General features: G+C 33.2%; 1 protein-coding gene across 4 annotated transcripts in view; it reads right to left on the bottom strand.

The window, feature by feature from the left end:
* grn (GATA binding protein grain) overlaps positions 1 to 21,083 on the bottom strand; it is a 90,436-nt gene extending 69,353 nt beyond the window's left edge. For 2 of the 4 annotated variants that reach the window (XM_013322697.1, XM_013322700.1), the window contains exons 1-2: positions 20,750 to 21,083; positions 8,577 to 8,960 (exon numbers count right to left, since the gene is read on the bottom strand). In XM_013322697.1, coding sequence (XP_013178151.1) covers positions 8,577 to 8,826 — 250 coding nt within the window. In that variant the 5' untranslated portion in view covers positions 8,827 to 8,960; positions 20,750 to 21,083. Of the gene's footprint in view, positions 1 to 8,576; positions 8,961 to 9,152; positions 9,282 to 12,917; positions 13,016 to 20,749 lie in introns of those variants that run through there. The other 2 variants (XM_013322698.1, XM_013322699.1) reach the window with 2 other exon arrangements.
* Between the last annotated feature and the right edge of the window lie 4,425 nt (positions 21,084 to 25,508).

The raw sequence follows: 25,508 nt of genomic DNA, 5'->3' as shown, positions 1-25,508 counted from the left end.
TCTCTTGTGTTGGAGGCCAAGACCCACTTTGAGTCACTGCGCCAGCGGTAAAACGCCAGTAAGTAAACAATACCAAATAATATTTTTGTAATGCATGAAACTGAACATTCCGTTATTCGAATCAAACTTAAGTTGAAGGTTAGTGGTCGACCGAATGAGTGAGTGCTACTCGAATACTACTTTAATTACAGCTCTCAGTAGTAGATTTGTGCGATATATCCCGCCCGTATCATTGATATCGCGACCCGAAAGCAACAAAGAAAGACAAATGGGATACTTTCTTTACACAAAGAAGCTTTCATTCTTTAACGGCCGCCTAGTACTAAGTGTACCCCGCTCACTTCGCCCCAGCCCGCTCGGCCAACCCGGTAGCCCCGGACGAAACAACGAGGCATAAATCATGGCGGCCCAGGAAATCATTCATCCTCAGTAATGTGCTGCGAAAATAGGCTTCCACTCGCAACGAAGTCGTGCGACGCTAACGCCCCCCGCACCCGACGCTTTAAACTACAAATTGTGGTGCAATGAGAACATAAATTTTTCATTTAAGGTAATTTTCGCTCGCAACCGTACGCTAACGGTCGCCGTAATCCCGTCCGTAATTTGTTATAAGTGTTAAAAACGTATAAATAAACCACAAATTTCTAATAGTACTTACGTTTTCTGTGGTAAAACGGTCAGTGTTCAAGTCTCGTTTAAAATAAGTTAAATAACTTTAGGTCATAACTCAAGTCCTTTAATTCGTAATTAAAAATATTTTCCATTCTCTGAATCACAAAACTAATACAACATTATAACAATAACTTTCACTTTAAATACGCCTGAGTCACGTTTATAATAAAACTAACGTTTCAGTTTCTAGGGCAAACCGCAAGCTCCGAGACTACACGATCGCCATTAAGCGGATTTAAAGGCCGATCAATTAAAAAGGGTCCATAGTTCAATGGCCGTTCCCATGACATTTTTGTCATAACTTCTGCTTAAAGCCGAAATCGTGGCCATTCCTCTGGGGGCGAACGTAACCGCACCGCGATGTATGACAAATCGTGACATAACCACCGACTCATCCACACTATGGAAAACAAAGCGTTTGCCGCCTTTAAACCAACATTAACGACTTTCTAATCCTTATTACAATGGAGTAAGTGCTATATTGATAACTTAAGTTGATATAGTAAGTGTAAATAAGTTTGAATTGTAGCGAGGTGTATGCGGCATGCCTGTATAACCTTCATCGATCAAGGTCCGGTCGTATCACCCTCAGCGCACCAATCGACCGGAAACAAGACCCTTACCAAATCCTAAATTGGATCGTGATGTTCGTAATCCTAAACAAAATAAACTAAGAACAACTACATGAAGTATACCTTAACAACTTTACTAACAAGATAGTTATTCAATCTTAACAGAATAATAAAGTCAGTGTTACACGTTGGCAACTTATGCTTCTTATAACTGTATCACAATCATCATTTTAAAGATTTATAAAGTAGGTAACGTGTAACACTCTTTTTATTTTTATATATCTTAATATCAAAATATAATAATTCTTTATTTATGTCTTCTAGCTATTTTTAGGGTTCCGTACCTCATAGGAAAAAACGGAACCCTTAAAGAATCACTTTGTTGTCCGTCCGTCTGTCTGTCAAGACCCTTTTTCACAAAAACGCGTAAAGGTAATCAAGCTGGAATTTATTATTTATAAAACGCAATTTTATATTACATTTCGTTATCATTTTCTTATTTTTTACGATAAAAACTAAAAAAATAAATGTAAACTAAAGAATACAAGCAAAATATTCGAATAAATCGCTTTGTACCTCTCCCACGGGACGATCGTCAGATTTTAATATCAAATATCAATATTTGGATGCGATCAATCAAAGTTAATCACGCGAAAGATAAAAAAGCAATATGAATACATTAAGTTCTTTAGTTGACGCCCGCGCCGTGTGCAATGGTCCGGGAATCAACTACCAAGGGATCATTTTTTATAATAAAATCTATTAATTACTCGTAACTCACAGACTTACGCATTTATTTGCAATTCCCCTTTTTATACTTCACAAAATAGCTAAATTAAAAAGCGTAAATTATTGAGTAATACCCACAAATATTTCTATTCTTTCCATAATATTTAGAAATGATTTTCAACCTTTAAGGAAATGCAAATACATATTCGTGAGTTCAACCATAAACTAACTTTAAAAGTGATCAAAACGCAGTGGCAATTTAAAAAGTTAAGTAATTAGGTCAACTCGTCCATTGTTTAAAAGCAATCGATATAACAGAGAGGGCGAAGTTAATAAAGAACGCCAATAAAACTAAGCGTTGTTTTCCGTTCTGGCCGCCCGTTGGCGGCGGCGCGACGATCGATTTTTCTAATTGTTACAAAGCTAACACTGCAACTAAACAAGTTTCTAGTTCAACAATGCATGCGAGCTTTCTGTCGTGTTCTAAATAAAACAATTATTTACTAAACAATATAACCTTATTGGTGACAGTGTGTTTTACGTTAAATTTAAAAATAATATTTTCATAATCTTCAACGAAATTTCCAAATACAATGTTCTTAAAAATATACAGAAAAAAGTTTGATATGTAAGAAAATAAATTTATATCCTACAAAGGCAATTACATTAAGACAGCCATTTTTTAAAAGATAAAAAAAAACTAAGCTTGTTTCAGCAATTTATTACGACTACTTGTTAGTAAGAAATATGCAATAATTAACATAGGCATAGAAGCGATTACGCTACATTTTTTTTCTTGCACTATTCAAGACGGTCGATGTTAAATGTATTGAGACGGTTTATAAACTGCCGCTGTAACGGCTTCCTTTGATTTAATTAAGAGCTCTTGTACTTTCGATTCTTCAATAGTGTACCATAAGTTATCAATATGCATTCCTGTTATGCATGTTTAATCTACATTCAAGTTTAAAACTTTTAAATGTCAACATTATGAAACAACTATTCAAAATTGACTCAATTTGAATCATTCAAACATATAATAATCATTTACCATAAATATGAAATTATTTACAAAACTAACTCTTGCCTGCGACTCTCCGCGGCGTATTTAAAGAAAAAACGTAATAAGTAGCCTATGTGTTCTTTCTATGTACTACATCTATGCCAAATTTTTAGCCGTTTAGCCTACCGGAGATAACTTCCAATCCATCTAAACACTCGCATTTATAATATTAGTAAGATTACGCGGCAACATTGATATTTATTCCATTAAGTTTGAAGATATTACCTACATATATATATTACCTACAGATTAATTATATCAAGTTTATGAATTTCATCAGTTATTAAATGCGAATATTTACGACGTTCTGAAGTTATAATGTTCGTAATCATTAATGTGGAAAATATTTGAGAAGACAATCCGAGAATTCGGCAGAAACCGTGTGTAAGGGATCGAGTCTGGAAAGTTATGCAAATATTACATTTCTGCGCGAATGATTCGCCAGAGGGAGTGCCAACTGCGAAATACAATACATATTCGAGACTTTGCAACTTTATTGTGCTTAAAGGAAAATGTAATTAAAACAATAATATCATAGAGATCATAAAAAAATCTATTTTAAGTAAATATAAATTAACTTGCGTGAGATATTATTATGTTAATATTAACATTTAAAAAAAAAGTGGGCATAGTAAACTGAAAGTCCATGGCCAGAGATAGACCTAGGTGGAAAAAGTTGCTGGACCAAGCCAAGGCCCACAAAGGGCTATAGAGCTAGAAGAAGAGACATTATTATAAAATTTGTTATAAACATGAACTTTAGGTTAACGTGTCGATAGATAAGTCTTTGACCTTAAGTCTTACTAAATACAAAAATGGCGACGAAGAAACCGTAACCTGTGTGATACAATTCAGTGAGACAAAAACATTACACCTGATGTTAAGAAAACAAAGTAGGTTAATAAACTAACGAATCACATTTAATTTTTTTACGGCAAAAAACAGCCAGACACAATATGACGTAAAGCAATATACAAAGTATTTTTCACGTCTTGCAATGCTATCTGTGCAAAGAGTATGTAATGAAACTTTTGAATGAGATTAAGCAATTTCATAAATTACCCGCGCAATGATTACGCGCGCAAACTGGCCGCTAAGAAAACAGTCCGCTCTTTGAATTTTTTTTCTTAATAAATGGACAAAGTGACATAATACTGATTATTAATAATATATTGATGATAAACCTGATTGCACATAGTATGAATTGCATTATATAAAAAGTAAACATCGTATGTTTAAAAAGGAATTACAAATAGATCCCGCAAAGCAAGCATGCGTGCCGGCATGGCGACAAGATCTTGTTAGGATGATTATTTTTTTTTAATTTTAATCGTAATGTCTTAATGTAGATAATTTTTTTATATTAAAACAAAGTAGGTATGTATGATAATTATGTTTAATTCTATATCTATAAAACATGGCATGCATTGCCGTAATGTACAGAAGTGTAATCAAATAGATTAGATTTTAGGTAATTAATTTAAATAAATAATGGAAATCCCCCAAACAATTAACGCAACTTTTCCTCTAAAAAGGTTGCGAAAAATTTTACTTTCTATTTCAATTACAATTAAATATGTTAACAATACTGTTTTAAACTTTATCTTGGATCCAAATTAAGATTTTAGCAATCAAATACCATTATCGATTTATTTGGTAAAAAGAAAGAGATATGGCGAGGTAGTTTTAAGCATAATAATTTTCTTTATGAGCAATATTTCATAAGAACTTGTACAAAGTAATAAAATACAATTATCCACACTAACACACGCAAAGCCTCATAAGAAGTCGGTCGTATAGAATAAAATCTTGCATATAATAAGTGGGTTCATCCTCTTCAGACCGAAACCAAGGGTAATTTAGCAACTATTTTCGCAAGCGGAATCGCCGTGGGCTTATTAATTCGTGTACGAACAGGGAGGAAATAATTAATGGTTCAAAGCATCATTATTTTTACAGGACGGCACGGCGCGGTGCGGGCCGGGGGGAGATGTCCCCGCGTGCGCCGGCGCAGGCTCCGCCCCTGACTTAATTGCACCAATCTGCGGGACGAGCACGCACACACGCATTTCCACGCACCGATGTACGCATTTCCACGCATACCACCACACGTAATGGCACACTGCATTAGGCAAATGCAGCGCCTTTTGTATTTCTTAATCGCAATTCATTGTTAAAAGACACGTAAATAGAATAGGCTAAGCTATAATTCCAACCATATAATTAAAGGCTGCGTCTAGCTTAACGAGAGTTTCAAAAGAGCAAAAAGCTTGATGAGTAAACGAAGAGAGTGCTAACGAATTATAGAGAACAGAGTATAAAATGCGAAGAAAAAGAAGGTAAAATAGGTTGGTAATGCGACTGGTTGGTATTTACCAACATGAGCCCTGAACAAAAACGAATGTTTAGTCAATTTTAATTGGTATAGTGATGATTGCTCTCGATAATACCATATTAATTTACTTTGCTCTATGGACGTGGTAATTGAAGAAGACTCGTTAATGGAATCAACGAGGACTAAACCACAGACAAGGATTTTAATTCTCTTGCATCTATACCTACGTGTTTACGTGTTAACTACGTTATTTTGATATTTTTTCATATTAAGACATTTAAATAAAAATATTAAATTCATATTATTACATTTTAATTGGTAATTGAAAGTAATGTCATGTTTTTCCGTTATTCGATAAAATGTGCGCTTAATTAGGTGATTCGATGATTTTAATATGTATTCTTTACTTTACTTAAGTGCGAGCGAGATAGCTGCTTAAAACGAGTGAAATCAATGTCCGATATAAACCGCATAATTGCATAAATGCCTTTATTTTATTATACATTTAGCAGCATGGCTTCCTTTAATCCTTACTTCCTAACAAATTAAAATGCTACCAGAAGATGTAGAGAGTACTACAAGCGAAGCCGCGGGTACAGCTAGTGCTAAATATTTGGCATATTCATAGTTAATAGCATAGGCACTGATAAATAAAACCTAAGCTACTTAAAATTGTTTTATCATTAAGTTACATTTGAGGTCATAATGAAATATATACAAGATAATTTTATAAGATTTAAGACTAATTTAACTACGTCAAAATCATACTTCTGGCAACACTAATACTCTATTTTAAGTAAAAAAAAAACTTTTAATAGCCTGCCTGTCACTGTCACACAACGAAAAATTGCATTTTAATATATTTTTTAAATATTAAACATAAAAAGGTGAAATAATAACCATCTCAGTTATTTTCATATATCGATTTTGATCGTATCATATTTTATTAATATCGTTGCTTTTGATTCTTATACCATTGAATCCTCATTACGTTAAAGCTAAATAAATAATTAACTGCCACTAAAAAAGAATAAATAAGACGGGAAATTCAACACATACAGGGTCGGATTAATATTTTTTAACATATCCATAAAGAATACTTTTAGATTTTTATACATTCTTGGTAAAAAAAAAGTAAGCCGTAAAAGTGATCTCAAATGGAGTGAAATAAATAATTTCATCCATATCATCAATCGCGTCACCAAACCATAAATTATAGAGTCGGTGTCAAATCGGTTGCCCTCGCCCTGTATCGTGTTACACTCACCTATTACGACAACGTACTGCGTACTATAAAAAAACGCTCGGATCCATGGAATGTAGAAGTCTACGTTTTGTTTTACATTGCTCAAGAGATTTGGAACTTGATTCAAATCATTGAACTTAATCGTGACGGAATTACTTAAATGGTATTATTATGTTAAATCCTTCCACATACGTATCATACAAATGCTATCAAAGATCAAAGTATTTTACTAAATGTTCTTCAAAGGAGACATATAAGTCTTATTGGCGTATAAGTTTGTTTTGATACAGAAGCAAGAAAAAACTATAAATAATAAAACTTATACCAAATATCTTGCTTTTTGCAAATATTTGTGATATTACAAATAACAAACCTTCATATTATTAATAAAAATAATCTGGTAGATATGCCTTTAGTGAAGAGACCGCCAACACATTCAAAGGCCATAAAAAGTTGCAGACTGAACGTCCTCTGTCATCGCACTGGTTTATAGCAGCCTTGATGTTGCCCAAACTTATTTAACGATCTCCGATTCGCCAATCATACAAACGTATACAACATTGTATTGAGAATCGAGAAAATTATTACTGTATATTAACGTATCTGTGATGAACGCTGACAATTCAAATAAAAAAAAAACAAGCAGAAAATCAATGTTTCACATAATTTTATCGTACGTAATCACGACGGCCGCTGCCGTGCCGTGTGCCGTGTGACGACAAATGAATTTACCAGATTTAGATATAATCAAAACGAGAAGAAGCCGCCGCGTGACCCTCGACGTAACACGATAACGAAGCGAGTTTACAAACAGGCCAAAAATCGGTTTAAAGCGGGGACACACATAAAATACACCACGTAACTGCTGCGAACGCGACGAAATCGATTCCCAGTTCCGATTCCGAGAAGTGACACAGTTTCTCGAGTGTCACATCACTACCGACGCACCGAGCAATAAATTAGTCGCGGCGCGCGCATGCCAATCTAGTCTTTAAGGACGCACCTATAGACGATGTTTCGTACGGCTCGGAACGAGTAGTTAAATTTTAAAGAAGAGCCACCTGTCTCCACGAAAAACTTTATAGCGGCCATTAAATTTAAACCTCAAATGAAAAAACAAAAACCATCAGATTATATGTTTTTTTCTTTTACGGTCGAGGCCCATTTTAGATGGTGTTTACCTAAGCTGTCACCTTACAGAATGGCAATTTTGACCGGCCGGCTCTGTTGAATTAATCGTGGAGTGCGGGAGAGATATCGTCCGATGCGCGATAAGGGCGGTCGCGCGCTGCCGCAATTTGCTTTAAATACTGACAGGGCCGCTCGCGGAATTGCTGGCCCGCTTCACATATTTAATTGTTACTGCCGCTACTTCTGCTTACTCCTTAAATATACAAACATCGCCGTGATATATGGATCTTACAAATTCTGTTTTATTTTTGGGCTCTTACCGCTAATTAGGGATTTTATTAATTTGAACGAATCCAATGCACATAACATTAATATAATTACACACACCTCTGTATTGTATACAATATATGCATTTTATGCTTTTAGTTAGCAACTTATATATACTTATATTGGGTTACCGTTTGTTATCTCAAACGTGGCGAAAAAGACCTGTCACAATCATATAAACCAAATAGGGTGTTCAGAAGTGGAACAACTTACGTTGTCTAAATCCAGTTTTTTGGAAGCTTCCGACCAAAGTAACAAGTTGTAAACATTATTGTAATTTTAGTGGTCAAGCCAACCATACTTTAGCGTACACAACTTCTGAACAAAAAGCGGTCGGCGAGCCAGATTTAAGCATACATCGCCCAAACTTTGATGGCTGCACCTTTCATTTTTAACGCTACTTTTCTCTTTTAACATATTTAATGTTATTTAGAAAGAAACTCATCAATTAATCGTGAAAAAATAGATTTTATATGTATCTAGGAGGTAGGTAAATCTTACCGTGCGATCCGACAGCGGCGGAGTATGGGGCGTGCATTTGCTGGTGGTAGTACCGCGCGCGGCTGTGGTGTCCACCCTCTAGCGGCGAGTGGAAGAAGCCGTCGGCATTGGCATCGCCCACGTCGCCGGCGGCCGGGCTGCCGTTGACGCGGCCATCGTACCAGCGCTGCTGCAGAGCGCCCGCGCCCGCGCCGGCCCCCGCGCCGCCCTCGCCACTCATGTCCATGACCGCCAAGGCCTCACAAACCATGCATCGCTTTTATAAACACGCACTATGAGTCCACACCGATATCCGCATCGCAACAGTCAACAACTAGATCTCGTCCTCATCCACTCTTAGCATTGTATTCCAAACTCCGTTGTAGCTATCTTCGATTCTCGATCCTAGAACACACAAACAAATTCTTTATTTAATTAGGGTATAAAACAAATTCAGTTCACGGCCAACATTATAATTCCATAGTAGCAATTGCTATCTTTGTAAAAGAGACTTGGAGCGACTTAATCCCCAAGTTTTCTTTACGATTTTTAAAGAAAAACATTTGAGGTAGATCAAATAAAACATAACGTCAGTACCTAAGTCGGTATTTTGTCAAAACGTAACAATCAATTAAGATTAAGGTGGTGCGGGTGCGCTATCGACAGATGCCGAAGATATCGATACGCTCCCAATTTGATTAGGCGATATACCACAAACAACACTTGATACTGCCGCGATAACGGCCAACCGCACATTAAGCCATGTTAGCCAAGCGAGCCGTGATTTTTATTGCCACTAAACTTGACAAAAGTTATCTATACGCCATATCTAGGTATCAAATGTACCCGCAAAGTTACTCGCTTTATCTATCTACAAAGGCTACCGATTCTTTTGTCAATTAAAAACAACCGCATTCATATTAGATAAATATATATTTACAAAACTAAAGCATTTCTTTATCAACTGTTTTTAAAGCATTATATTCCTATTATGCGTAATTAAAGTTGTTACTACAAATTTAAATTAAGAATTACTGGAGAATAACTCGTATAATTATTTGCATATACGCATCTTGAATAAAGAATTAACTATGTAAAGACCACAGACGACGCACTTTAAACTCAAATCAAAGAAATACTAAAGTGTGTTTTTCCATAATTTAATCGGTGTTAGTTAGTATTCTTTTTGTTTAGTATTATATAACAAAATTACATTATAATGTTAAACATTAATAATAAAAATTTTAAATTCAGGCTAAGTCAAGAAATCTAAAAAGATTTATCTTAGACAAAAATGTTAATCATTATATAATCATATAAATGCGAATGTTTCATCTAAACCATCCATCCATCCATCTGATGAAGGGACGGATGGATGTTTGAAGGTATCTCTGGAACTGCTCAACGGATTATGATGAAATTTGGAATAGATGTATAGTCTGGAAGAACACATAGGCTACTATTTTTTTTTAATTCCGCGCGGACGAAGTCGCGTGCAACAGCTAGTATTTAATAAAATGAAAATAAAATATGTTGTACGATTAGATATCTATTTTCTCATAATTGTGCATTTATTTTGTATTATTAAATAAAATGTTTAATATTTTATCTGTGCTTAATTCAAATCCAGTCGTATGCATTTAGGATTTCTTAATTCCGTCATAAACAATGAACGTTATATGCCACTAGCAACATTCTGAATTGTCGAAATCATATTCAATTGACATTTCATATTATCCTGTCTATTATTTGTTTATAACTCTTTAATAATCGTAATAATCACCGATTTATTATAAAATGAATACAATATTTGCTTTTGAATACAAGCATACTAATCTATACATTTGTTCTCTATATTTTAGTAAGCGTTTGACTATTCTACGTTTATTTGAAAAGCTAAATATAAGCAAAACCTATTGAAAATAATAATTAAATACATATTACTACAACGTAAGAACAAACACATTAATGACAATGTCAACAAGATAAGCAAGCTGTCGACATTCTCGTAAGTTTTTCTTGAAAAACATATAAAAAAATCTTTAGAGTCAACGCATACTTTATCAAATTCCTTACCGTAGATCTCTACTGTAGTAACAGTTTTAATATCACATATTGTTGTCTCTCTTTCATCAGAGGGAATATAAGGGATGAAACGATGCATAGATACAAGTGTTAGTTCAATGGAAGTCTACTGTTACAAATTTCTACAACACAACAATGTTCACTTTTTCTCCCGCAATGATTACGCTTTTTATAATTGTTTGTCAAACATGTGAATAACAGATCTATCAGCAATTTCAATAATGAAAATAGTTGATAATACAAAGAATTTAAAATAGACACTATCACGTCAACTTATTACTTTCGTGAAAAATGCAGGACCATTTTGTTTAGACATACATGCAAAACAAAGGAACAAAACTTTTAGATGAATTTATTTTGTAGGTAAAATTTATCAGCCCGTCATCTTTGCCTACCACTACCCCTTTAGATTACAAGCGTAACTCACAATTGGTATCTGTCATCTGTCTTTCATCCCTCTTACTCTCTTCAAAAAAATAGAGACAACAATATGTATAACATGGCGTTGGAATTTGACAGATAGTGTTGTGCTTTAAAATGTGTTTTTTTTTATTAAATGACTATACGCTTAATGAACATTTTTATAAGAGACAAGTATTTTATTGATCATCGCCTAGATGGTGTTAATTTTTTATCTATAATTCCAATATATTAAGAAGAAACATACCCATATTCTTTAACATTCAAGAACTACTTGGTCTTTATTATCTTTGCTGTTAATAAGAATGTTGCCAGTAATATTATTTTATTGAAATACAATACCGAATAAGGATCTATATTTTTTTAAATAACATCTTATAGGAATCACTTGAATTCATTCATTAACATCTGCAACGTACATATTCTTGGTTCTTCTAAATTTGTTTGATGAGAGTAAAAGCTATTTAGATTACCAAAATATTTAGACAAATATTTATAAACATACAAGCGTTCGACCGCGACTTTGTCTTTCGAAATTATCACAATTAAAATATTCCCGCGTGCATCAACTACCTTCCCGTCAAAATTGGACTCAACGTCCCGGAGATTACCCGGGACAAACGCGGCCTTGCGAACTGATGGACTAAATTTAAAAAAAATGGTTTTCGTTATCTGCTACAAAAACACCATATTTACAAAATATATTTTATCATATTACATACAGACATTGCAATTTTATCTATAATATGTGTATAGGTTTTTATTTTTATAGATAACATAATATTAAAGACTTTCTTTGGAACCTTCACAGAGAAGGTTTGTTTTAAAATTCGGTTTATGTCACGTATTTTTTTTCGGCCATAGAGTATTGTTGCCACGTTAACGAATGTTAAACACATCTTATATTAACATTGGCGATTAAAAATAGCCGTATTAGCAACTACATTTGTTGCTATTAATTTGTGCGGCGATAAGATACGTCAGGGATACGTGCTGATAGCATCGCCGTTATCGCCCACTGTCTCAAATTATTATTGCCTATTGACTTTAATTGAATGCTAATAGCCAATAAATGTAATCATTTAAATACCTTATTGCTACTAATTATTATGTACACTTCAATTAAAAAGTATAAAGAAAGTAACTAATTCTATTATATTAATAAGACAAGCTAACCTGTCGGTAACAGACTGATATTAAAAATAAAAAAACTACCCCCCTTTTCTTATAAAATAACGTTGTCAATACAAGTGTAAAGAATAATAAAATATACATTTGAGTATTCCAATATTCTTTCTATTAAAAACAGAAACAATTATTTTTCTTTTTACATTTTTGTGAAATTAAATGAAAATGGCTTGAAATAGCATCTTACCGATTTAAGTATTGATAAGACGAGATAAGTAAGACGTTATTGTATGCACGTAAATGTTATATCACAAAGATCAAACACGTATTAAACAATTTCTATAACTAAAATTGTGATTTAACTAAAAAATTGCAAATTATAAAATCGTGAAAATTCAAATAACTTTGCATTTTAATTTTTCTTTTGTTTAAAAATAAATAATTTGTTTTTATTTATACCTTCCATGTAAGCGGACGGTTGGACTTAAAAATAAGGAGTAAACATTAAGATTTATAAAACCTTGTGCGCGTTTTATAAAACACTGGGATAAAGCCAGGAGTAATAAAAATTATACAGTATACATAACAATAATGACTTAAGCATATATTAACAAATCATTGTAATAAAAGAAAAAATACGTATTATGATAACACATGATTACACAATATTGAAAATTAAAGCGCTTAATCCTCTAGCGATATTGAGAACACTTGAAAATTGAATCTCACCAGTTAACGATAAGATGTGATCTGTTGACTCGACGATAATCTAAAATAGTACCAAAGCTAGGACAATAAAAGATCTATCACAACCGGTAACGCCGCTATCTGGCAATCGACTGAAAAAAGGATTTGCTGATAAAATAAAAAGAAATCGCATATTTATCGCAAATTGTCTTCATTTCGTACGATTTCCTGGTAATATCAACGATAAGCAATGAGATAAGTCGCCGCGAGGAGTTCGAGAGCCTATTAATAAATTATTTGAACGTCTTTTATCAATTATAAAATAATTTCAAGGTTCAAATATTGTCATAATAACTTACAAAAATGTTATTATATAAGCTAGCAACTTGATTAAAATAGAAAGATTTGATAAATACAAAGTAACAAAATATTTTTAATGATATGAACTCGTATTGGCCTAGAACATCCTATTCATTCTGCAATTTAAACATAATTCTTAATTGTGTTTTCAATTACTAATTTAACATAATACAAACTTGAGTTTAAAATCGTATAAATATCCTAAAACTAGTTTCAAAATTCAAGTCAAATTTAAATCATTTATTTACAACAACAAAATGATCAAGACTTCATTATAATTTTTTAATTTAATTCTAATAGTAATTTATAAAGAAATATTATGTTCTCTCTAACAACGTCTAGAGATCGCACGTTTATTTGAGACCCACAACTTTATTTACTCAGATCAAGTACATTTAACAGGTTCTATTGAACCATGTACTTGATACCGTGATCGATTGCAACACGTACTTGTATAGTGTGACATCGTGAACATACTTCTTCTTACTTACTGGTTACTTCTCATACTAAGGTTATAGTCTAAGAGTCACGCGTAAAATACAGTACTCACTTTTAGACATTATTATTTAGAATCCTTTGGCGCGAATGACGTGCTTTCGTTACAAAGTCCAGTATCAGAATGAATCGTGATTTTTTTGTGACTGAATTGCCACTGTTTGCCTTGAGGAGGCATTTACAGCTTCACCGGGCTTCAGGTGGCCGAGCGCAGATGGCACTTAGCCTAAACCTCGTTTAAGAGTAACTAAGCTCGAGGATTCCCTCAGGAACTTCGGCTCGGGCCGTTACTTCGTTATTATTACCGGATTGGGAAATGAATCGTGAGTGACAAACGTCTACACTATAGTAAGCCCAGTGTTGGGTCAACACACCGTTACATTTTCGGATTCTCTTCCAAACAATACTTATTTGTGTTTATTTATTTTACTACTAACAGTAAAGCAAGAATCAACCTTCAAATGTAAATACATTTTTATTTTTATTTTTTTCTCTTTTTTTACAAGAATACTCTACAACTTCATGAAATCTCGTTGAAATACACCACAATGATTTTATATTTGCCTACTCTTTCATTTGTTTATTTAATCCTTGTTGCAGTCAATTGTTTTAAGTTTGTTATAATATTGAAGCTTACAGGGACTACTACCTTTTTCTATTTGATTGCGTTATAAGATTTAATCTCAAGTATCGATTCCAAACTGCAAAGTCAATCCAGCAAATGTAACAGGAAACCGAGCGCAATGCGTGTGCTCGGAATAAAGGAGCAGACAATATCTGTTACCATTTGTCATTAAGATCTAAATTTGCATGCACGCCATCGACGAACCTGTAAGAACGTTCGCCACTGCAGGCGCCTGTATCGGCATCTAAATCATTGGAATCTCGCCCGTGTGATCGCACGATGCGCAGTAGCACACTCGACATTGTAAATCATTGCTGATTGCCCATAACTCGATATCAGTGATAAGAACTATAATTTTGCGCGCGGTTTCGTTCTTTATTTTATTGCTTTTTTTTCAATATTTATTGTATTGGGTTATTAAGAACGATATTCGTTGTAAATGTTTTCTTATTTACTTTTACAACGAAAGTTTATTATAATTTACAGCTAATTACGTAAAAAAAACGATTTGCATTCATACTTTAAATCTTAGTTCTTTTTTTAAATCAGCTTCAACGTAGTTAGCATAAAGGCAACACAATAAAGAATCTTTTTAACTTAAAAATTTTTGCAAACCAATTCGTGAAAACTAACATTCAACTTGATACAAAGCGCCATAGTACTTGAATCTATGACACGCAACATAATGACAGTGCTAGAGGTGTAAAAAAACCTCTTAGCTGTCCGATACCTCCGCCGCAGTATTAAATTACCGTCTTTTAATACGAACGCCGCTTTAACTATGCTTATACAATGTTTTTAAAAACTTCAGTAAATAAATTATTATTTATCATGAATTATTGAATTTCAAAGATATTTAATATTATATACTAAATTAAAACACAACACCACATTTTTATATCTCACCATTAGTTTCTAAAACTCTGGTTAAACATATCGTCATCCTTGTCTCATCTTTGAAAAAAATAACAATAAGTTATAAACAGGGATTTAGGTCTCTGAACCCATGGACAGGACTAGTTAAAATAATTAATTTACTAGCTGTCGCCCGCAACTCTATCCGCTCGAGATAAAAAAACTTCATTAGTAACCTCTATGTTCTTCCAGACTATGTTCTACATCGATGCTAAACTTCAGTAAGATCCATGAAGCCGTACCGGAGATACCTTCTAACAAACATTCAAACATACGCATTTATAATATTAATAGTATTCCTACTAATATTCCCATAGATAAATGATATTCCGATTTTAAAACCCAAAAAAAAATTAAGTCGGATTTTTTTTAAACATTTTTAAATAAAAAATGTTTAAAAAAAATCCGACTAAAATTCCGTAGCTCATTAAAAATTAATAGTATCATATAATAATAGTGTTACAATACAAACATGTTGGCTTACACCTCGCAACTTAACTGCGTACTCCTAATAAGATTAGACCAGCTCCCAATTAAGATAATTGATTCCTCTCGGACCTCCGGGCCTCGCTCGTTTAGGCCCAAATCTAAAAAAATGTGTTCGACATTATCTCGACCCACTATCGTGATTCTAACTAAGATAACCTCTGGCGATCTACAAAACTATTTTTTTTTATAATAGGCCATGTAAAACAAAATATATTTAAAGGATTTTATATTTTAAATATTAAAATAAAATATTATGTTCAGGCGTTGCAATAATTTTATAACATAATTTCTTTTTAATAACAATAATGAAAGTTTATATAAATATCTTTTAAAATATGATAATAATGTGTGTCCGATATCATCAAACTGCCCTTATCCCTATCGAGGGTCGGCACAGTATGTACTACTCCTCCATACATCTCTATCAGCCGTCATATTCGAATCTACCCCATTCCTACGCATATCCTCTTTAACACAGTCATTCCATACTTTTTTGGTCTTCCTCCTTTGTAGCCATTCACATTCAATCTCATTATTTTTTTTGTCCGATATGCTAGACTTAATATGAGAAATAATCACAAATTAAATACAATTTTGAAAATCGAACCAATTCAATGTATTAAGTTATACATTTTTATATAATTTTGCGTTTGAAATCGTTGTCCTGGATATTTAATAATACCATAAAAGTTTCTGTGACCAATGGAAATACATTGAAATTTTTAAACTATTATTTTAAATTAATTTCTTGTACCCAAAGTTAATAAATCAATCTAAACCTTAAAGCATTTTTAATAATAAGGTTCATATATTGCTAACTACTTTAAAACAAGATTGTCTTTGTTTATGAATTTCACAGCTATAATCCGAGTTTTAAAATAGGTAATATGAGACTACAGACACATTAGCTAGGATTAAAGATGTACCAGACAATAATACCCAGTCTTGAGGTGTCGAAACGGTGGGGATTAGAGAGGTCTTCTAAAACAATGTTGGGCCACGAAAAAAGATCATCCGTAACGCCCCTATCACACTGCCGCAAATCTAGAGTGGATTGTAAACGAAACGAAACGAAACACTACCTAGAAAGCGAAATTTTGCTTAGTTTATGTTATATATGCTTAGTATAAGTGTTGGTGACGTTGCGATTCGCTTTTGTTTCGCGATTTTGCTGTTGGCAATTTTTTTTTTACTAACTAATTTGTTGGACATAAAACACAGATTTACGACATGATTGCGGAGCGGAATTCCTATTTCGATACCGTTCCGCTTTCGTATAACAGTGTGTTAGGTGCGTAAGCGTTTTAAAGTTAATCTTTGACGGGAGTAACAGAGGCGCGTGTTATTTTTGTATCGCCGACGCGCCACCGATAGGGCTTGATCGATGCCTTTTAAAATGAACACCAGATTGAATAATTTATTGGGACCTGCTTCAGTTTTTTATTGGACAACGTTTAATCCGTCGATTGACGTTTATCGGAGCGTTTAGAAATTCATTTAACAGATAATAGCTGTCTGTGAGACAATATAAATAATTGTTAAGTCTTAAATCAAAAGCTACCAGTTTACAGTAAGATACAGTGAGAGGTCAAAGATTAGATAGATATAGATATGTCAGAATACATTTATTTATTTACATTGAATGACAAATCAATAACTTAATAGAAATATCAATAAGAGGATTACATTTTACTAAAAATGTATTATATAATAAAAATTTTAAACATGTTTTTTTTAATCATTTAATGTTATTACAATTAAAAACTCTCAGTAAGTTATATCTGAACCCCCCAATATAGGCCTCAAGATGAGTAACCATAAATATGTATCAATAATAAGAACAAAGGTGTACTACTGTTGCTTTATGTCTAGTAATTTGTTTAACAAGTAGGACAAAATTATAACAGAAGTAGCTGTCGCCCGCGATCCCGTTCTCTCGTAATTAAAAAAAAAACTTAATTAGTAGCCTATGTGTTCTTCCAGACTATGTTCTACATTCTCACCAAATTTCATCGAGATCCGTTCAGTCATTCTGGAGCTACTTTCAAACAAACATCCATTTAAACATTCATTTATAATATTAGTAGGATAAGTAAGAAGTAACATTACAAGTCAATATTTTAAATTAATAAATAATATAATATTTACTCGAAGGTCATATATTACCCGGTAACCATACTGATAAACTATCACGATGATATCAATTGGTGTTTATTACGCACATACGGCACAAATGTAATCGATGTAAATATATCAATCAATGATAATATGAAACAAATCAAAAGATATCACTCCTCATATCTATAAACACTTCAACATATTGATTTATAAATTTAATTCTTAATCATAAATCCGTCTTACATTTTTTTTCTTTTAAAATTGTTTTAAATTTAAGTAATATTATAAAATTGAATGTTTGGATGAATATATGGATGTTTGTTTAAAGGTATCTCTAGAACGGCTGAACGGATCGCGCTAAAATTTGGTATAAATAGAGAGCATAGCCTGGAAGAACACATAGGCTACTAATTTTTTTTTTTTAATTCCGCGCGGACAGATTCTCGGGTGACAGTAATATTTCCACCATTATGTTACCGTTCCGATTAAAATCGTGGTAAGTTACGGTTTAAATAATAGTTGGACGGCAGGATTCAAACCCACGTTATCGGCTATAACCCTTAACCATTAGGCTATTGGCACTTCATATTCATAAGAATGAAAAGCAAATATTTTAACAATTAAAAATAGGAAAAAACATAACAATTCTTAACGTTTTAATTAATAATTTCACGCCTTATTAAATAAGTTAAACGTTTAATTCATAATTCCTTTGTAATTGGTACTACCTAATACGGACATAGAAGCATTAGCGGCTAGTCTGTAGTATGTTTTATAATTACTTGCCCATAGACAGGGGGAAGGGAAACAAATTATTCTTCCTAACTATAAAAAAGTCAAGCTCCTTACGAGGCATGCAAATAACTTGAAGCGTGGAATTAATCGCTTTAGCCTAACCTATTCATAGTCTTAAGAACTAAAAAGTGATGAGTATGAAGTTAAATTTACTAAAGTACTAGAAAAATTAAAGAAATAAGAACTATTATAAATATTAGGTACAAAATATATCTTTTATATTCCCAACTATATATAAAATTTAATATAGATATGTATATATATATCATTAAATTGCTATATCAAAGCTGTATAGCAGGAAAACTTCTAAAGGCTAAAGTTGATTGTAAAATATCTAACAGGTGCTTTGAAGAATCAACCATAAAGCTCAACAAATAACGATGCAAAATTTTATATCCATACAATGTTAATAATTTAAAAGCGACATGCCTACAAGGCCACATTTACATTGTCGTCGATGTTAGTGAACTTGATCCGTGAGCTGCTTTAACATTAATCCGATATTATTTGATTTATTAAAATCGTACGTACGACAGGATACGGCTAACATATATAAAATCAGCGGAAACCATTTACATAGCCGACGCACACACGCTTAGCCTTATCGACGGCTAATCGATGGGCCAGCGTTTGCGCATCTTTGCCGCATTCAAATTTCGAACGCGAACTGTCATGGCGGCCAATCGTAACGGCCCAAAATATTACGCTTACCGAATTCGACTGTAACACTAGTAATAAAACATGTTGCTGTCTCCATTTTTTCACAGAGGATGAAAAGGATATCAATATGAATTTATAGAAGTCGAGACAGTCGAAACTCTTTATACTAAAAACAGAAGCCTCGACTTTGACATTGATTTGTTGGTCGCGTATGTTCTTATTCGTAACAAGTTAGAATTCTTAAAAGTAAATAAGATATATAGACGAGACATTGCTCGGTACGGATGCCTTTTGCATATCCAGTTAAAATATTTATTATTATAACATTTGAAGTTAGAAAAAGAGATGTCATCGAATACTTTATTTGTTTAATTTCCTATAAATTATTATAAGGCTTCAAAGTTTGTACGTTGGCATTATTTAAGCAAATTATATATAAAAAATATATATTTATAATTATAACTACGGTATAATACAATTATTTAAATGTTTACCATAATTAAGATTATAACTCACAAACATAAATATGTACAAACAAAACTCAAATATTAAATTTCTTATAAAAATAGATGGAAGAAATTCATAAATTTATTAACAAGCTATATTCTTAAAAAAACAACTTTTTTTATGAATATTAAAACAAATAACAGTCTTAAACATAATCAAATATTTTGTCTACAAGAAACACGTTTATGTCTTTTATATAGAGAATCCAATTTTAATATAAAATTTTTTTTTCTTAATCCAATATATGCCCATTCCTACCGCATACAAAAATACTTAAAATAATATAAAATCATTTCTTCCTTTTTTTCGATAGTAAATTTTATATCAAATCTATTAAAAGATATTTTTAATACTGGCAGTTATGTTTTTTTTCTTCACGAAATATAATATTTTCCAATTTCAATTTAAAACAAATAAAAATCGTTTTGGTTTTCTTATTTTAAAACTACAGTCTAATTGTGTAATAATTAGTTATAAGAAAATTAATTTGATCGTCATATAGTTACAAATTGTTACCGTCGGGCGTGCACTGTACTTGACTTATCAATGTCTTTCTTTATTAAAGTAACCAGATAATGTAGATTATATTTAGATTGTTCTAAATATACATATCTTTATTTTCATTTCAATAGAAGTATTGAAATCAATGAAGACTTGAGAGTTTTAGGAAATTGAATGTTTAAAGAAATTATTTCCTATAACAAAGCGTTGCATCTATAAATTCTTGTTTAATGGATTATTTAGTCAAATCAACGAGTAGTTTTGTAGGTAGGGTCTTGAATATTATAAGGTTCAGTTCTGCTGAACATATTAGCAATTTCAAGTTACCTCTACATAGATTTCTGAGTTATTTTATAAATATTACAGTAGCTTTAAGTAATGTGTTCAAGATAAATAATTATTATTTTACCTTAAATGTCCGTGAGCGGTGGTTATCACTCAAATGTCGATCACTATCACTTATTATCACTGTAAACGTAGAGATATATAAACACACTGTAATTGTACGCTCCATTCCGTTCGCGGGTCCATTTTCACGGATTGTTTGGTGCGAAAATTAATAAAATCACAACAAGTCACAAGACGTGATCGTATCGAAGGGTGAGCGTTTGCAACGGTCAGATGGAAACGGGATAACAATGTTTTGTTTGAGATATAGTGGATGTGAGTGCGCAGGCGCGGCAAGCCTCGCGGTACGGTGTCGCGGCACGGGAAGCGGCCTCTTTGGGACGCGACCCGACACTAAACTAGTCGTGTGACGTTTTTGTTGTGAGCGCTCGCTCGGGCGGGCTCGGACGTGCTCGGCGCGGGGCTCCTCACCCGCCGGCTTCCTATTGGCTAGCTTAGTGGCGGGCGGTGGACGGGGCGGCGCTGTCGAGCGCGATGGGAGTGTTCTCTTTTTAAAATTTTCTTTTTCTCTTTTTGGGCGGGCGAGTAGCGTGCGGTGGTGTGCGTCAGTCGCGCGCGCGCCGCGGCTGATGGATGGCGGTGCGGTGTGGTGCGGCGGCGGGAGACGTTAACAATGGGCGCATTTTTGTATTTCGTTATGGATGTCCGCCGATGCTAGCTCCACTCTGTTATGATTGTAAATATCAATTGCTCATGTATGCTTTAGACGGATGGCAATAAAAAGCATTAATATTTAATGGATAACTCCTATCATAGAGCTTTGTAAATAACTGAATGATGATGAAATATGTTCGATACTGAATGGCAACCTTTTAACGAAGTAGAAATAAACTTTCTTGATAAATAAAACTGTTATATGTATGGTCATTATCATACAATTGTAAGTTTTAATAAAAAATATTGTTTATTTCGTAAATAACGAAACAGATGCGATTGAATATCTCAATAAGTAGCAATAAAAGGGTTACTTTATGAGTAATGTAATTTAGCTGACGTTATTACCGTTATACGACGAAAGGAACTCATTAAATTAAGTAATGATGGTTTTGGCACTGCAATAATGTTAATTTGTTATTACTTCACCTATTATTTAGTGGGGACTGGTGAAACCATTAAATATATTTTAATAAATTCAATAAAAACTGTAAAGGCAGGTGTAATATGGCTGAATATTCTTAAAAATATATAGTATAAGATAAGTTTCTACAAAATTATCACTATTTAACATATTGCCACCGCTAAGATTTAATAAAGAAGTTTATATAAAAAACATAATGGTAAATAATGAATATCTATGTATTAACGATGATTCTATACGGATTTTTAAAATAATATACATAAAAACATTGTTACAGTTTTTGTCCCTAATTCTTTCAAGATTGTTCTAAATGGTAAGCAAAATACTAAGAACAATACTCATTAATTAAGAATAGTAGTACAAATTTACTTTATATAACCCGTTCTAAACTTTTTGTGATTTTTATGGATACGGCAAAAAGATGAATAAGGCCAGGAAAATCGACATCAATTATTTATAGAAAATCAAACTTAACTTGTAGGTATGTTTTGTATGAAATTAAAAAGATGTAATAAATATTACATTTTGCCTGCGACTTTGTCCATGCGCAAATAAATAAGACTTGATACTTAGCCTATATTCTTGCACACCTTTTCTATTATATATCAATGCTAAATATCATTAAGATCCGTTGCGCCCTTCTGGAGCTTTTAACAAACATCCATCCATCCAAGCATTCGGATTTAATATATTAGTATTCTTATAGGTATATTCGTTAGTATGACAAATTCAAACAGAGATAGACTGAGTTACAGATTATTTAATATTACTTCTTCTGCGTTGTGTCCACATTACTATTGAAATCTCTAGCATTTATAGAACAACATATACATATTTTATATGGTAGGAGCTTCATAAAAAGCTACTCAACATATAGGAAAGGACGGTAACCATACAAGCATTAGGAGAATAAGTAAATAAGTATTTCCCGGTCCCCACGACACCCACACGTTTTCTAAGCGGGCAGCCAGTCTGAATAACATTTAACCCCTTTGAAATGTAAAAGCATTACGGAATGAAAAAACAGCACTTATGTACCTCGCGAGGCAGATAAACCATCTCCCGTACAAAGCGCACAAAGATACAATGCCTCTGAAAGGGTTCAAGAACGCACTTTTAAATTAACAACGGAATACTCTACAACGACTTATGTCACCTATATACGCAAGCCAAACTCGACCTTGTCGTGCCAGTACTATGAATTATGATAAATCAATATTCCTTGAAATCGTGACGCGATTTAAAATGTCTGACGTAGCGATACCCCCTATTTTAAATAGGGCCGTTTATATTTTTCCTTTTCGTGTCATTGTCTCTGGTCGGGAGCGCTTGCGACCGTCACGTTCCAATTTTGAAAAGTGTCGGAACAAAATGGTAGACGCTTTGTGTTGCGCCCTCGCCTCGCTTCTGATTGTGACTGCTTCGAGTTTGGTAATTTAGCAGATGCCCGTTCGCTTTGATATTCCGACGTCGATGCTATGTCCACTTTGAATTATTATTACCTCGGTGAAAATAGAAAAGAAAAGCGCGCAGCTATCGGTCCGTTCGGAACATGATTCGTAATTATTCATACCGCATACCGATGTCAAAAATATCATTCCGGCTACGAGTGAAGTCATAGATACAACCTTCCATCGGCAAAGCCGGTAACCCAATTGGAACATCACGGTGCCGTGTTTACAACTCAACAAAAAAAACTAATAACAAAGGAGCCGAATTTAAATTCCAATCGAACTTTGACACATGTCTGCCACCATAAACAATGGAAATTCAAATCATCGTCGTTCGACAGCCGCCGACCTAATGCGATTGTGGCGTGCGCTCCGTACTCTATGGCTCTTCATCTATAAATAGAAGTCTTTTCTTTCGCTTTTTCTTCACAAAATCTGAGTCGAGATGGTGCGATAAGCTATCTCGTGTTAGATGGTCTCAATATCCCCAGATGGCCTTGCTCTCGAGTAATCTCTCGTTCGCTGCGGTTATTTTTGTCAGTTTTTGCCGTGTCTCCTTTGAGCCGTCGCTTTGTAGTCTAATAAGGACATTATTTTGACGTGGATCACGGCGTCGTCATACTGTAAACACTGATTGAGTACAGATAAGTAAAACAATCGGCGTGACATGAATGTGAGAATTTTTTGTGATGCGATTCCTACAGAATTTAAGCATCGGATTCGAAATTCGAAATTCTTTGCAGCTGTTTCAGTGTACTGACAAAAAAAAATTAAACAAAGGCTTCACCTTAATTATTGTTACTTTACAACATAATAAGATTATATGTCTATACTTTAATAATAATTATAGTAGCAAATATTTAAAATATTCATTACAATAAAGAATTTTCAATTCGTTGTCTCTTTCTTTAGGCTACTAATTAATTTCAAGCGACATCATGACAGGTGGTAACACAAAGGCCGTATTTATAAACATACGTTTTTTATAGCAGATTTTTGTAACAGATTCCATAATTATTAAATACAATTCGACAGTTTCAAAATGACTTAAATAATTTTAAAATATTGAAATTGAGCGGTAAAAAGTCGGCAAAGTCGGCCGTAGGTAATATCGCGTCACAATGGCGTTTGAAAGAAAACACTCCGATAGATTGCACGATACATTTCTGTTCAAGTTACTATGAATTCCCACTGCGTAAACAAATTTAATAAACATTTTATTCTTTATATTATTTCAATTATTATTTCTACATGAACTCTCAACATTGAACAAATAGGCACTTACTAAGCTAGCGCGTACCATCTTTCGACCAAATCTCCACTTCACCAGGTGGGATCGTGGTCAAGCGCTAGCTTATAAAACGTAAAAAAAATAATATTTACGTATATTTGTATTATAAGATAATTCAGGGAATTACAAACTTACGGAAAACCTATCCGTATATCGATTTTTGTAGGTGTTTCTTGTTTGATTAATCGGCCCAAAGAATTTTTCTCATTGAGCCGATTGGTAAGTAGGGCGATTGGCCAAACGGGCAACACTAAATTCCGTTAGCTGAGACAGTTTATGCTCGATTAAGAGTACTTGTTTAATTCTTCATACGTTAAATTCTAAAAGCTTCTTAATTAATTGAGAATAGCTTAGTATTTACTATGTTATCGGAGAAAGTATTGAAGTATTGCAAAACATTGTTGTCTCTGTTTTTTTAGAAGAGAGTGACAAGGACCACGATATGTATACAAGTTTCGGTAGTCAAAATCACATTTACATCTCGTACACTTCTTTTTCCTAATACTATTCCTCGACCGCGACAATGTTATTACATTTATAAGGTTTAAAAGGGTTTTATGAGTTGACTCAAAATGACTATGTCCTTACTTCTTACATGGTATTAATGCGATGGTACGATAGTAAGATTAGGCCATGACAACCCATTTTATAAGTTCTTCTGCTAGTTTTGTTATTAATTTTATATTGAATTGTTTAATTATACTAGTTAGCCGTTAGCGGTCAAATAAATATTAACGATAACTTATTTAAGATTTGCATGATGATTTCATTACGCAAATGCAAGACTTGTAAAGTGATATTAGATAATTAAAAAAAAATCACGTCTAAGCGTTTTCAAATAATTCGAATAAGTCAAATTTATACAAAATATTGTATGGAATTTACCTGCACAATAAATTAATTTCTTTAATTGCATATTCATGTCAGAGAGTCTAAAAAT

This window comes from Papilio xuthus, unplaced genomic scaffold (assembly GCF_000836235.2).
Source record: "Papilio xuthus unplaced genomic scaffold, Pxut_1.1 DF825928.1, whole genome shotgun sequence".
Taxonomy (NCBI): Eukaryota; Metazoa; Arthropoda; class Insecta; order Lepidoptera; family Papilionidae; genus Papilio; species Papilio xuthus.
This window is presented reverse-complemented; position numbering and strand designations above follow the sequence as displayed.